Source organism: Gopherus flavomarginatus, chromosome 2 (assembly GCF_025201925.1).
Source record: "Gopherus flavomarginatus isolate rGopFla2 chromosome 2, rGopFla2.mat.asm, whole genome shotgun sequence".
In the NCBI taxonomy this organism is placed as follows: domain Eukaryota; kingdom Metazoa; phylum Chordata; order Testudines; family Testudinidae; genus Gopherus; species Gopherus flavomarginatus.
Window position 1 is genome coordinate 130408934 of NC_066618.1, and position 12389 is coordinate 130421322.

Below are 12389 nucleotides of genomic sequence, written 5' to 3' on the forward strand. Positions count from 1 at the left end.
CACTAGTGGATGTCAGTGAAAATTTTGGTGAAGCTTTTTATGGTGTATTTTTAAGTTTTGAGCTTTATTAATTGGGTTTAATCATATGATGAAAATTGCATAGGATTCCTTCAGAGTCCCTGTTTTGGGCTATCCCATGGTTTCAGGGTGGTCAGCAGAAGTCATTTGGACCCAGGGCCACCTGGGGGGGGGGAAAGTGGGGCAATTTGCCCTGGGCCCCACAGGGGCCCCCACTAGAGATTTTTGGGGGCCCTGGAGCAGGGTCCTTCACTCGCTCCAGGGGCCCTGGAGAACTCTTGCGGAGCCCAGGCCCCCAGAGCTTCTTCCACTCCGGGTCTTCAGCGGCAATTCGGCGGTGGGAGGTCCTTCCGCTCTGGGACCTGCCGCCGAAGTGCCCCGAAGACTGGTGAGGGGTCTTCCCCCCCAAGACCCGCTGCCGAAGTGCTCAGGCCCCCTGAATCCTCTGGGTGGGCCTGTTCGGACCTGCTTTCTCTGCCATTGAGAAGAGTTGTCATCCATTAAAGAAGTCAGAAGGGGATGCCACATCACTGTATCCACCAAGTAGACAATATAAAATGGGGGAAATGCAGAAAGTTTTTGTCACAGAAGAGAAGAGTTGTTTAGGGATGGAAGGCCACGTAATTTGATGTAGTGCCTCATGAAAATAGATAGTTTGGATTAGCAGCTAAATGTTTGGATGTCCATCTGAAATGCACTTTTAGCTTTTGTGGATTCCCTCTCACTACTTTTCTATGTATTTTTCCAAAGCTGAAGTTGATGTACTGCACATTTTTATATGTTGTTCTGCAGTTATTGTTTTGGTTTACTTTGTGCTATTATATGTAGTTTTGCTATATAAATACTAATTTGTGCACTTCTTAGTTCATTGTCTTTGCATTCTCTGTGTCATTGGCTGGCACCTCAGCCAGGAAGGTCTTAAAGTTTCAGGATCTTATGGCAAACCCATTCTAGGCCATCTTTCAAAAGAACAAAATAGTACTAAAGAATCACCTAAGACTTCTGTCAGAAACTGTATCTGATTTTCATTAAAATTATCGATATCACTATCTGTGTTTCCTGTACAGTGGAAACAAGATGATACACCCTGAATGTCAAAAAAGCAGCCAGCTTCTATAGAGAGAGAATTAAGTTTTCAGGACCATCTAACTGTTTGTGGTACTTCTAAGCAGTAGTTGACAATTAAGAGGCATGTGCAGATCTCTAGGAGATCTGACTGAATCATCATCTGAGGGTGTAAACACCACTCACTCTTTAACTATCCCTAAGTTCTTCTCTACTTTCAGAAGCTTTACTACTTAAGCTCCAAAGAACAGGGGCTGTGCAGATCTCTAGAAGCAATCAATTTGGAAAACCAGAGATACGCTTCTTTGTTCCTTCATGAAGTTGCCTCTACTGAGCCACACTGTAGAAGGCTAGCTAGCAGTGCTCTTCCTCTGCTGCCACTGGTTGAACAATGGCTAAGCACTGAGTCTTCCAAAGCACTATCTTATCATTATGCACTGTTGAGAGAACAGTGATCTGTGAAGGTAAGAGCCAAAATCTCTGTACCAGTCCTAAAGATTTCAAACATGGGGGCAGTGTGAATGCACACTGTTAAAGATGTCATTCCCCTAGCAAAGTGATCCCTGGAACATCCTGTTTCAAGAACGTTAGCCATCACAGAGAAAATGTATACACACCTTTATCCACTTAGATAGCCTTTGAGTCAAGACTGCCTTCAAAGTGTTTTGTTAACTGTGTGACTAGGCACATACTCCTACAATGTGGCTTAGTGGAAGAAACACATTTGTTAATTAAACTAACAGTTATATATTAAATTATGTTCTGAGAAATCTAATGTAAGAATATGTTCAAATTACACATTTACTGTTTGGCTACATTCCTTATGTAAAGCCATGTTACATTAGGAGAGCTACGATAGACCCATGCATGCATTTTTGTTCCTAGCTTTTTTAGAACAAAACAGCATTTTTTAGCCACCTCTGCAGTCTTGGAAGGGGGAAATGAAAGTCTTAAGAAAAGAGAGTGATTTCAACACTTTGAACTCTTTGAACTTAAAATGAATAATGGAACTGACTGATACACCTACCAAAATCAAGATTGCAATTTTCTTTTCTTCCACGGACAGACAGATTTTCCAATCTAAATTGGCTTGTCTTCTAGAAGGAAGTTTTCTAAAAATATCTTGGTTTGGTGTACTATACAAAATGAAAGTTTGAGACTTTGTGATGTGCTCCTAAAAGGTTTTTGGGGATTGGAAATAAACTGCTACAACTTTATTTCCCAAATCACAAAGTGGCTGTGTCCACATTTTTCTTCAGGTCAAAGGCAACAGTATATGTAACTTCAACAGTACCAACATGACACTAACAACAAAAATAAGAACAAAATCTGATGAAAGCACCAAAACAAATTTTGACTGATAATTTTTATTTGTTACACAATGTATTGTTTCCTGAAATGCAATGTAGTCTCCAGAGTTCTTCCTCATAAAATAAATCTGCTGTCTGTACATGTAGTAATAAATATCACTATTGTTATAATAAAAAAACCCAGAAGAGTACATTTTAAAAGAAATTATACAAAATTCAGTCCATTAGCCTTTAAATATATATATATATATAATGTCAAGTACTATTCTCGGGATGAAGAGCCCTGCAGGTACACAAGAGACTGTAGATTGTTCACATGATTCCTGACATATTAATGTATTAATAGCTTGATTCAGTTTGACAATGAATTTTAACAAAGAAAACTCAGATTCACTGCACAGAACTATAGTACTGCACTTCTATAATCCTCTCCATCTAAAGAGAGTGGATCAATCCCAACCGATATGCCAATGTGAGTAAAAAGAGCATGGGGAGCAAAACTAGGGCTGTTTTGCAAGGCAGAAGGTTTCTGGGACGCGATTGTCCAAGTAATTGGATGTCAGTAGGTGGCGTGCTGTGGCCATTGAACCTGTGCTATATCTATTAACTGGGAGTTTCAACCCTGCTCTTCGGAGCTTCAGAGAATGAGTATTGTGCATATTCCTTGTTCTCTGCCTGTGTCCTGCAGGTGATTCTTGTGGTGATTTTGTTCTGAGACCAAAATTCCTGATTTAAGACCAATAATTTTAAAGTGCTCTGAAATCCACAGGCAGACTCAGATTTTATGCAGAAGTATTGTCTGGGACATTAGCATTAGTAAATAGAAGCAAGATGAAAGACTCATTAGAGTCTTAGAAAGCAGTTGGGATAATGTAATCATGACTCACACTCTTCACCCATTTCCTGAATAATGGGGCTGATTGTGATCTAAGGAAGGCAACATGTGGGGTTATTATCTGTAAGGGTAGAATGGTAGTATGTGTATTATTGGCATGTTGGGGCAGAGGGCAGAGTTAAGGTTGTGTCATGGATTGGTGTGTACCTTAACTCTTCATTTCTTAGCTTTCAGAGGTTGGAGCATAACTGAATTTGACATTTTAGAAGGGCACAATGTACTATTGGGCAACTGTAACTCTGTATTAATGAAGTCTTTGAGCAGTTAATATTGGCTTCATAGCCCACGTAATGTTTATGTTATGTGAATATCTTGTGCCTCCAGACTTTGTGTCTACATGATTAGAGACCATAAGGGGGGAAAAAATGGTGCAGACTGACGCAGGTGGAGGTGGATGAAGTAATGTTTTTTTTTGCTCTGTGTATAAGGAATGTTAGTGTTAGTGCCAAATTGTGCCCTCAGTTGCATGTCCAGATGCAAAACCATCTGCAATACACATCCAATTTACTTCACTGATCAAGTGAGACTGTTATCTGAGCTGTCATGTTTCTTTATTTTGCCAATGGCTGAAGAGAGGACTTCAGTTTCCTAAAATGGCATTGCTTTAACTTTAATAAGTGCCAGCAAACAAGTCTTTAAAACTAAAAAGACTAAAAATATGTTTTGAATATGTATTTAAAAGTCAGCATAATTTTTATATAGTTATATGGGGAAATGACTGTTGGGAGATCTCTGCTGCTTTCTGTTTGATCCACTTCCTGATGTTTTTTTGGTCTACTTCAAATATATCCATTTAAAAGGCCTCATTCTTGCAAGCAGTTTTGCACAGGACGATTCCTGAACCTACATTGAACAGCTAGTTTATGTCTACACTGCACAGTCAACATGGGTAATTGGCCAGGGCCGCCCAGAGGATTCAGGGGACCTGGGGTCTTTGGCAGTGGGGAGGGCCCCGCTTGGGCGGTAATTCGACCTCACTCCAGGGGACCCGAAAAACTCTCGTGGGGGCCCTTGCGGGGCCTGGGGCAAATTTCCCCACTTTCACCCCCCTCTGGGCGGCCCTGTAATTGGCATCTGTGTCTGAGCACCCATGTTAGCCTCACTTGGATGTGAACATCCCCACAGCAAAGCCCTACTTGCATCACTGTGTCCTTACTGTTTCCACATTTGCCTATGAGAGAGGGAGGGAAGGAAGGGCATGTGGGGAACACAGACATCCCTGGTTCTTTGTGCTGAAACGCTATAGGATACTTTCTCAGTCATTTGTGTCAATTACGGGAAAACATGCTCATCCTGCAGAGGGGGTTGTAAGAAGGGCATTAGAGAACGATCAGCACTGGAGTGTTTTTTTCCCTGCATCCTTACAGTAATGTGAGTGGGTTCTAATCTATATCCTCATTTGTGTAAACTAGTCTGGGCTTAAAGCACCTCCAAACCTGGGTGTGAGTTTTTTTGGTGTGGATAGTAGGGACAAAAACCTGAGTGAGAGGTCTGGGTTAAGTGTGCAGTGAAAACATACCCTTAGTTGTTTCTTTAAATGCCCAGAGGCTTTCAGGCATTGGTTATTTTTTTAAAAAGTTTAGTAATAGTGATGATGATGTTGCTATTAATTTTATATTCTTCATTATGATTTATTATTTAGTAGTATTGTATTGTGGGTGTTTAATAAACTATTACCTAGTTTGCAGTCTCAATCCCAGGACTGATATTATGTCAAGAAATTTCTTAGTTTATAAGAAAGATAATTAACCACTGTGGCAAGATAACAGTTGAACACTTCTGTGCAATGTTCTTTTGAGTTAATTGACCTACATATTAATACCATTCAGAATTGTGATCATTCTTAATTATTACCTAAAGAAACTCACAGGAATTAAGAATACTCATGCTGTTATGTGTTTCATTTTTTCTATACTTAGCAATGCAGCAAGAAAGCCTCAGCTTCACTATTGTGGATTTTGAAATCATCTGGAATAATTGCAAACCGTCCCTGGCCACGAATCACTCTCACATTGACAACTACTACTATAACATTAACGATGGCCATATTGAATATGGTAAGCATAATGATGTTTTGTTTCTCGTTCTGTGCCAGTGAGGTCTATTTTTATTTTTATCATCTACTTGGATGACATTTTAACGTTGTAGTCTGTAGTTATTTCAGTAGGGTGAATGATAGTAATGGCCTTCCAATGACTCAGAAATTCAAAGCAAAGCAAACATACAGTATAGTGGGGGTGATCAATTCTGACCTCTGCGTATAAGATGTCCTCAACAATAATTCAGTTCTTGGACATGTTAGTTATGAGAATTTTTTAATCTAAAAGGTACTGGGGAAATCTTAAAACATTCTCTGAGTGTAAAAATAAATAATCCTAATTCATATTTGCTCATCACAGTCCAGAGATCAGTTCAGTGGATTATGATCTTAGCAGAATGTCTGCAAAATGCTGTACGAAGAGCTTGAATTTCACTTTGATTTTTTTCTGACACCTGTCTGTTCCCCACAACATGTTCATAATTTACTCATCATTTAATTTAAATTCTTTGTTAAAAAAAATAAAAAGAAAATCTGTTTTAAAATGACAAAGGTTAAAATTTTCAAAAGTGCCAAAATGACTTAGGAGCCTGTTAATGGGATGAAAGCTAAGCCACTAAGGTGCCTTTGAAAATGTTACAAAAAATATCTGTTACTTAAATCAGAGAGACTGGTAGTGAGATGGGGTAAAAATACTAGCTACAATTATTGTAGGGAGCACAGAAACAACATAAGGGGCTACATTCTGTCTTGCCCTGTGTGAGTGCATTAGTGAGGAAAAACATACAAAAAGCCTCATTCCCCTCCTCCCTTCCAGGTAGAGTGATGATCTAGCTCTTCTTATATGGTAGGCAGAGCCAGGCAAACATGCCCAATGATACTCTATAGCACCAAGAAGAGGGAGGGGAGATACTCAACTGGGTAGGTGGTATGGCTAGGACCTAAATTTCCTCTAAGCTGCATGGCTGCCTAGCAGTCTATTAAGTGCTGTGCACGTCAGGTGCCCCTCCCCACACTGCCACACCCTCTGCCTTGGAGCCCCTAGCCAGCTGTTCCCAGGCATCTTCTGGGGGGAAGAGGAGGGAGCATTTCTAACAGCAAGGTGTCCCCCTCTCTCACCGCATCTCCACAGATCAGGGGAGGGACATGACAGGTCTCAGGAGTAGGATATGGGATGGAGGTTGCTGGTGACTGCTGCTGTGTCTGAACAAGCAGGCTTAAGGCCATGTCTACATCTAAAATTTTGCAGCGCTGGTTGTTACAGCTGTATTAGTACAGCTGTATAGGGCCAGCGCTGCAGAGTGGCCACACTTACAGCAACCAGCGCTGCAAGTGGTGTTAGATGTGGCCACACTGCAGCGCTGTTGGGCAGCTTCAAGGGGTTTCGGGGAACGCGAGAGCAAACCGGGAAAGGAGACCAGCTTCGCCGCGGTTTGCTCTCGCGTTCCGCGAACCACCCTGCAAACCGCAGGGAAGGAGACCTGCTTGCTCGGGTTCGGGGAACGCGAGAGCAAACCGGGAAAGGAGACCAGCTTCGCCGCGGTTTGCTCTCGCGTTCCGCGAACCACCCTGCAAACCGCAGGGAAGGAGACCTGCTTGCTCGGGTTCGGGGAACGCGAGAGCAAACCGGGGAAGGAGACCAGCTTCGCCGCGGTTTGCTCTCGCGTTCCGCGAACCACCGTGCAAACCGCAGGGAAGGAGACCTGCTTGTTCGGGGTTCGGGGAACGCGAGAGCAAGCCGGGGAAGGAGACCAGCTTGATTACCAGAGGCTTCCTCAGGTATGCTGGGATACCTGCTTATTCCACGGAGGTCAAGAAAAGCGCTGGTAAGTGTCTATACTTGATTACCAGCGCTGGATCACCAGCGCTGGATCCTCTACACCCGAGACAAAACGGGAGTACGGCCAGCGCTGCAAACAGGGAGTTGCAGCGCTGGTGGTGCCCTGCAGATGTGTACACCTCCTAAGTTGCAGCGCTGTAACTCCCTCACCAGCGCTGCAACTTTCTGATGTAGACAAGCCCTTTAAGACTGGCGAATGCCTATCTTCTTAAAGGGGCAGCGTATGTTACACACACACACACACACACACAGAGTATGTCTCTCACAGACATACGTGTCTCTCACACACACACTGTCTCATACACACATACAGACACATTGTCTCTCACACACATGTGACTCTCTCACACACATACACACTGTCTTTCAAACTCACCTCCCCACACATACTTGTATTATTGTTTTTGTTGTTGTTACTTCTTGATACTTTCTGCAGTGTACATATATTCTCTGTGATTTTTTCCTTCAAAGTGCTGTTATTTTAGTTTTTTGACTGGTCAATGCATTGCATAATTTTTATTCCTCTCTTATGCTTAAATTTTAGTCTTTGAGTAGTGAGTTCTAAAATGCCTAACCTGCCCTGGCTGGAGTAATTATCCCTATGGTAACTTTTTAAAAAAAATATTATAGCTAGGGTTTTTGTTTCTATTGGTCGTGCACATCCACACATTACCTTGATATTGGTGAACATAACAAAATTCATTTTGCACGTGGATGGAAAAAATAGAGCGAACATTGGCTAGGGCACAGCATATTAGCTGTTGTCCAGTGGCTGGCACTAGGGAAGCTCACGTAGTAAAGACTAGTGCTGAGAATACTTGCACTGACTCCCCTGAGTGATTCTGCCAGTCTGTCCTTCAGAGGCATAATGACTTACATGCCCTCCCCCCATTCAACACTATAGCTGTTCCCTTTTTTTTTCCCCTCCCCTGCATGGCAGAAACCACAATCTGTTCCTATTAGTTTAGATAATGAGCTATGGTTGATAAAATGAGAAATGTTAAACCATTTTGTTGCAGATCCTAGGTGCTTGGGGCATTCTACCATATAATAAAAATGGCTTCCAATACAGTTTAATTATTTCTCATTTATATGAAATTAAATGTATTATTTAAGGTCCCAATTCAGTTAATAGAAAAATTGATTTCAAACTGAGCAAGATCACTCTTTAAAATTAATGCAGTCAAATCCTGGCTATTCTCTTATTTTCTTCTTTCTTTCTGTTCTTTGATGACTTCTCTGCGGGAGACCAAAATGACAAATTGCTTTCCATTTCCAGTAATGCAGGAATGTGCTTTTCTCTTCTCTTGTAATATGATAAATTCATGTAATTGTATTAATAGTCCATTACTAATCTCTTAAATACACAATTCACAAGTAAATGAATGATTGCATTTCAGTGGAATTCTGAGGGAGGGACTGACTGATTTCTAAATTTTCATTACAGAGGGCAGGGAGCCGCCAGTCCTGTGGCTGCGTAGCATTGGAATCAACTGGCCACTTTTAATCTGAGGGACACATGGTCTAGTGGTTTGAGCAGAGCATGGGAGCCAAGAACTACTGTTTATTTTCTTGGCCTGATGCCTGATTCCCTCTTTAAAATTGAGAAAGTCTTGTAATTTCTCTGCCTCCGTTGCCCATCTAAAAATGGGAATAGTACTATTTACTTAGAGGTTTTTTTTTTCAAAAGTGATTTACACAGGATGTTTAAAGTATTTTGGTATTGCTGTGTTCAGCATATATCTAAATTACTTAGGAGACTAAATCTCATTTTCAAAAAGGATTTAGGCACTTAGGAACCAAAATCCCATTGACAGTGAATGGAATTTAGGCTCCTAAGTGCCTAAATCTCTTTTGAACACTTAAATGCCTTAAAAATCTGGGCCTTGGGCACTTTGGAACCTTCGGCTATGTCTACGCTGCACTTTTGTTGGTAGTGTTCTGTTGACCAACAAAAGTTTTACCAACAAAAAGCGCGGATGTGGACAGCACTATGTTGGTGGGAGACACTCTCCCACCGACAAAGCTACCACTGCTCGTTGGGGGTAATTTTATTTTGCCAGCAGGTGAGCTCTCTCCTGTTGGCAAAGAGCAGCTACACGGGAGACCTTACAGCTGTGCTGCTGGAAGGTACACAGTGTAGACACAGCCTTAGTTTCACTGAAGGTCAGTGGTACTTAGGAAAAGCAGTTTTGACAATTGTACCCTTCACTCTTTCACAGAATAGTTACTGGGCTTAATTACTTAGAGTTTTTAAAATAGTTTAAAAATGGTAAATGTCCTTCAGTTAATTACAGAATTGTTTTGAATACATATTACTTTTTTTTTTCTTTCACATAGCATTTTTCAGGAGACAGTAGTCAGCCATTTGTAATAACTACACTTGAGATGTCTGAATGCTGAAACCTAATTGTCTGAGTTCCTAAACACTGACATGTAAGATTTGTGAAAGGAGCAAGATCTACTAGAACTTTATCTGGTTCAGTCTGTGAAGATAATTATAGGTTGGTTTGGGTGGGGGGTTGCTTTTGAGGGATGAGAGGTTGCCCTCACATTCCCCACCTTGTATGATAAGAAGAGAGAGGCTCAAAACAAACCCCAGATTCAAACATTATCAAAATTCTACTAAGTTCCATTCTCAGTCTGGATCTAAATTTTGCATTTCTTCTTTTTGGTAATTGTAGGTAGAAATGAAACAAAGATGTTTACTTTTGGGTTGAAGTTAAAACCACACTAGTGTATGAATGTTTGTAAAATTAAAAATTGTTCCTAAAACGAACAAGGTCAAAATGATACTTTTTTCAACAAATTGGCTTTAATTAGTTCAAGTTCTTCTTTTATTCAGAATGCAAATGACTGTAGGGCTTCAAAAGCTGTACTTTAAAGCCTTATTGTCTTGTAGAATTAGCACTCTTGACTGCAATATAACAAATAACCATATTCCATGATATTCATTTGATAATCATTGTAAGTACAATTCCCACCTTGGCACTAAATCTTAGCTCTGATTTTCAAAAATGACTTAAAAATATTATTGCAAAATTTACATTGGCTTAATATTAATAGCAAATTTTGGGTGAGACTGAAGATTAGATGTAATGAGTTATGTTAGAGTGTGCAATATTCATCTGGGGAAAAGGAAGGTGCCCCTTTTGTTGGGAATTTTAACTGGATGGAACAAAGCACTAGGAAATATACTGTAGGGAATAATCCTGAACTCTCAGGGAGACAGAGATAGAAAAGACTTATTAGGTCATCAAACTTGGGAGATTTAATGAGTAGCTGGATAGAAAATATAAAATCTTAATTCTCATTGTGCCTTGTCAGTTTGTGTCATAAACCTAATCTGTGGACCCTAACAGGATTAAAGCCGTGGTGAGAGTAGCTTTAGAGCATTTATGAACCTAGGGGAGTTCTGATGCTCTCAAGAATGGCAGATTTTTATGCCAGTCTTATACACGTGTTTAAGGCAATTCAGGTAAATCAAAGGTACCTCTACCACATCCGCCATAGAAGGTATAGAAGAGGAAGTTGTGAATAAAGGCACGACACTGTCTCACAAGCATGTATCTTTGTTATCTGCATGGAGATATGAAACTAGCTGTACTGTGTCTTTTACCAAAACTCAGGACATTCTTTCCTCTATGCTGATTGGCTGCTTGCTTCAACCCTCTCTTGCTTCCTTCTTCACAGTCTTTTCAGTTCATTTTTCTTCTCTCGGCCCTATCTGGTCCTCTCCATTCTTACTGTCTTCTCAATGTGTCGCATTTGCTTCAAGGGCACTGAGTAATACTGAGAGAAAATATTCTACAGTCAAAAAAGAAGCACTTGCTTGTGTCTGAGCTACTGAAAAATGGGGAACTTACCTGTGGGGCCGCACATTCAAGCTGCGCACAGACCACAGCCCTTTGACGACATTGCTCACCATGAAAGGACTGGGAAGAGCAGGATATCGTATTGCTAGATGGTCTGCAAAACTACTCTCTTTCAATTATGACCTGGAATATAAGCCCAGAAACAAAAATGTGGTAGCTGATTAACTTTCTCGCCTGCCTTTGCCTTCACCAGATGGTCCACTGGAGGATGAGGATGTAGTAGTTGCGCTTATTACAAGCACTCTTACTGCAGTTATAAGAGAGCAATTTCAAGCTGCTTGTTAGCATGTCCAATTCAACAAAAACTACAGGAATTTCTGACAAAGAGATGGCCCAGTAACCCTAAAAACCTTGACCCAGTTTTACTGCCTTATTTTAGAGTTCGAGATGAACTTTCTTTGCTCGAAGGCTGTGTGCTATGAGGTACACACTGTCTACTTGTGCCAGAAGAATTACAGTCAAAACCTGGCACATGATACTCATCAGGGAATTGTCAGAATCAAACGACTAGGGGATCTGTATTGGTGGTCAGGGATGGACTCTCAAACTGAAGCACTCATAAAATCCTGTGTCACTTGTCAAATGCATGATAAGACAGCAGTGACATGTACCCCTCCATTACAGCCTGTTCCTCTTCCTGAATCTGCATAGGAAAAAGTAGCAATTGACATTGTAGGACCCTTTGTTACTGCTCCAATTGACTGTCGTTATGCCATCACAGAGGACAGACATGAGAATGAGTAAAGGATTGAAAAATGCCTTACCGTGAAAGGTGGGTGAGGTAATATATTTTAATGGACCAAAGTATGTTGGTGAAAGAGACAAGCTTTTGAGCTATATAGAGCTCTTCAGATCTGAGAAAGGTATTCAGAGTGTCACAGCTAAATACAAGGAGGAACAGATTGTTTAGCATAAGTAGTTAACATATTCTAATGGACTATTCAGTGTGAAGTGGCCTGTTGACACTTCTGCGGTCAGAGAACAAAAAGGGGGGGCTAGTGGGTTACAGATTGTTGTAATAAGCCATAATTTCAGCCATAAATTCAATGTTGCAGAATTTCTGGAGGAAGTTGATTATGTCTTGGAGGAAGCTGGCTCTTTGTGTGGTTCAGTAGTTTGAGGATGGTTTCTATGAGTCCTGATGTTCCTTCAGTAAGAATGCCATGGCTAGATATGATTGGCCTGGGTTCCCTTGTTTGTATATTTTGAGAAGCATGTAGAAAGTCTCTGGGGTGGGTTCGTGGGGCATGAGGATGTAGATTTTTTTTGTGTTGTTCAAGAAAGGATTTGATGATATCCTTAAATTCTTGGATGAATTCTAGTGTGGGGTCTTCTTTGAGTTATTTAT

At 40.9% G+C, this 12389-nt stretch overlaps 1 protein-coding gene across 2 annotated transcripts in view; it reads left to right on the plus strand.

Moving 5' to 3' along the window:
* ADCY2 (adenylate cyclase 2) overlaps positions 1 to 12389 on the plus strand; it is a 444758-nt gene that overhangs the window by 376122 nt on the left and 56247 nt on the right. For both annotated transcript variants that reach the window (XM_050938140.1, XM_050938141.1), the window contains one exon: positions 5208 to 5345. In XM_050938140.1, the coding sequence (XP_050794097.1) occupies positions 5208 to 5345 (138 nt within the window). The remainder of the gene's footprint in view (positions 1 to 5207; positions 5346 to 12389) is intronic.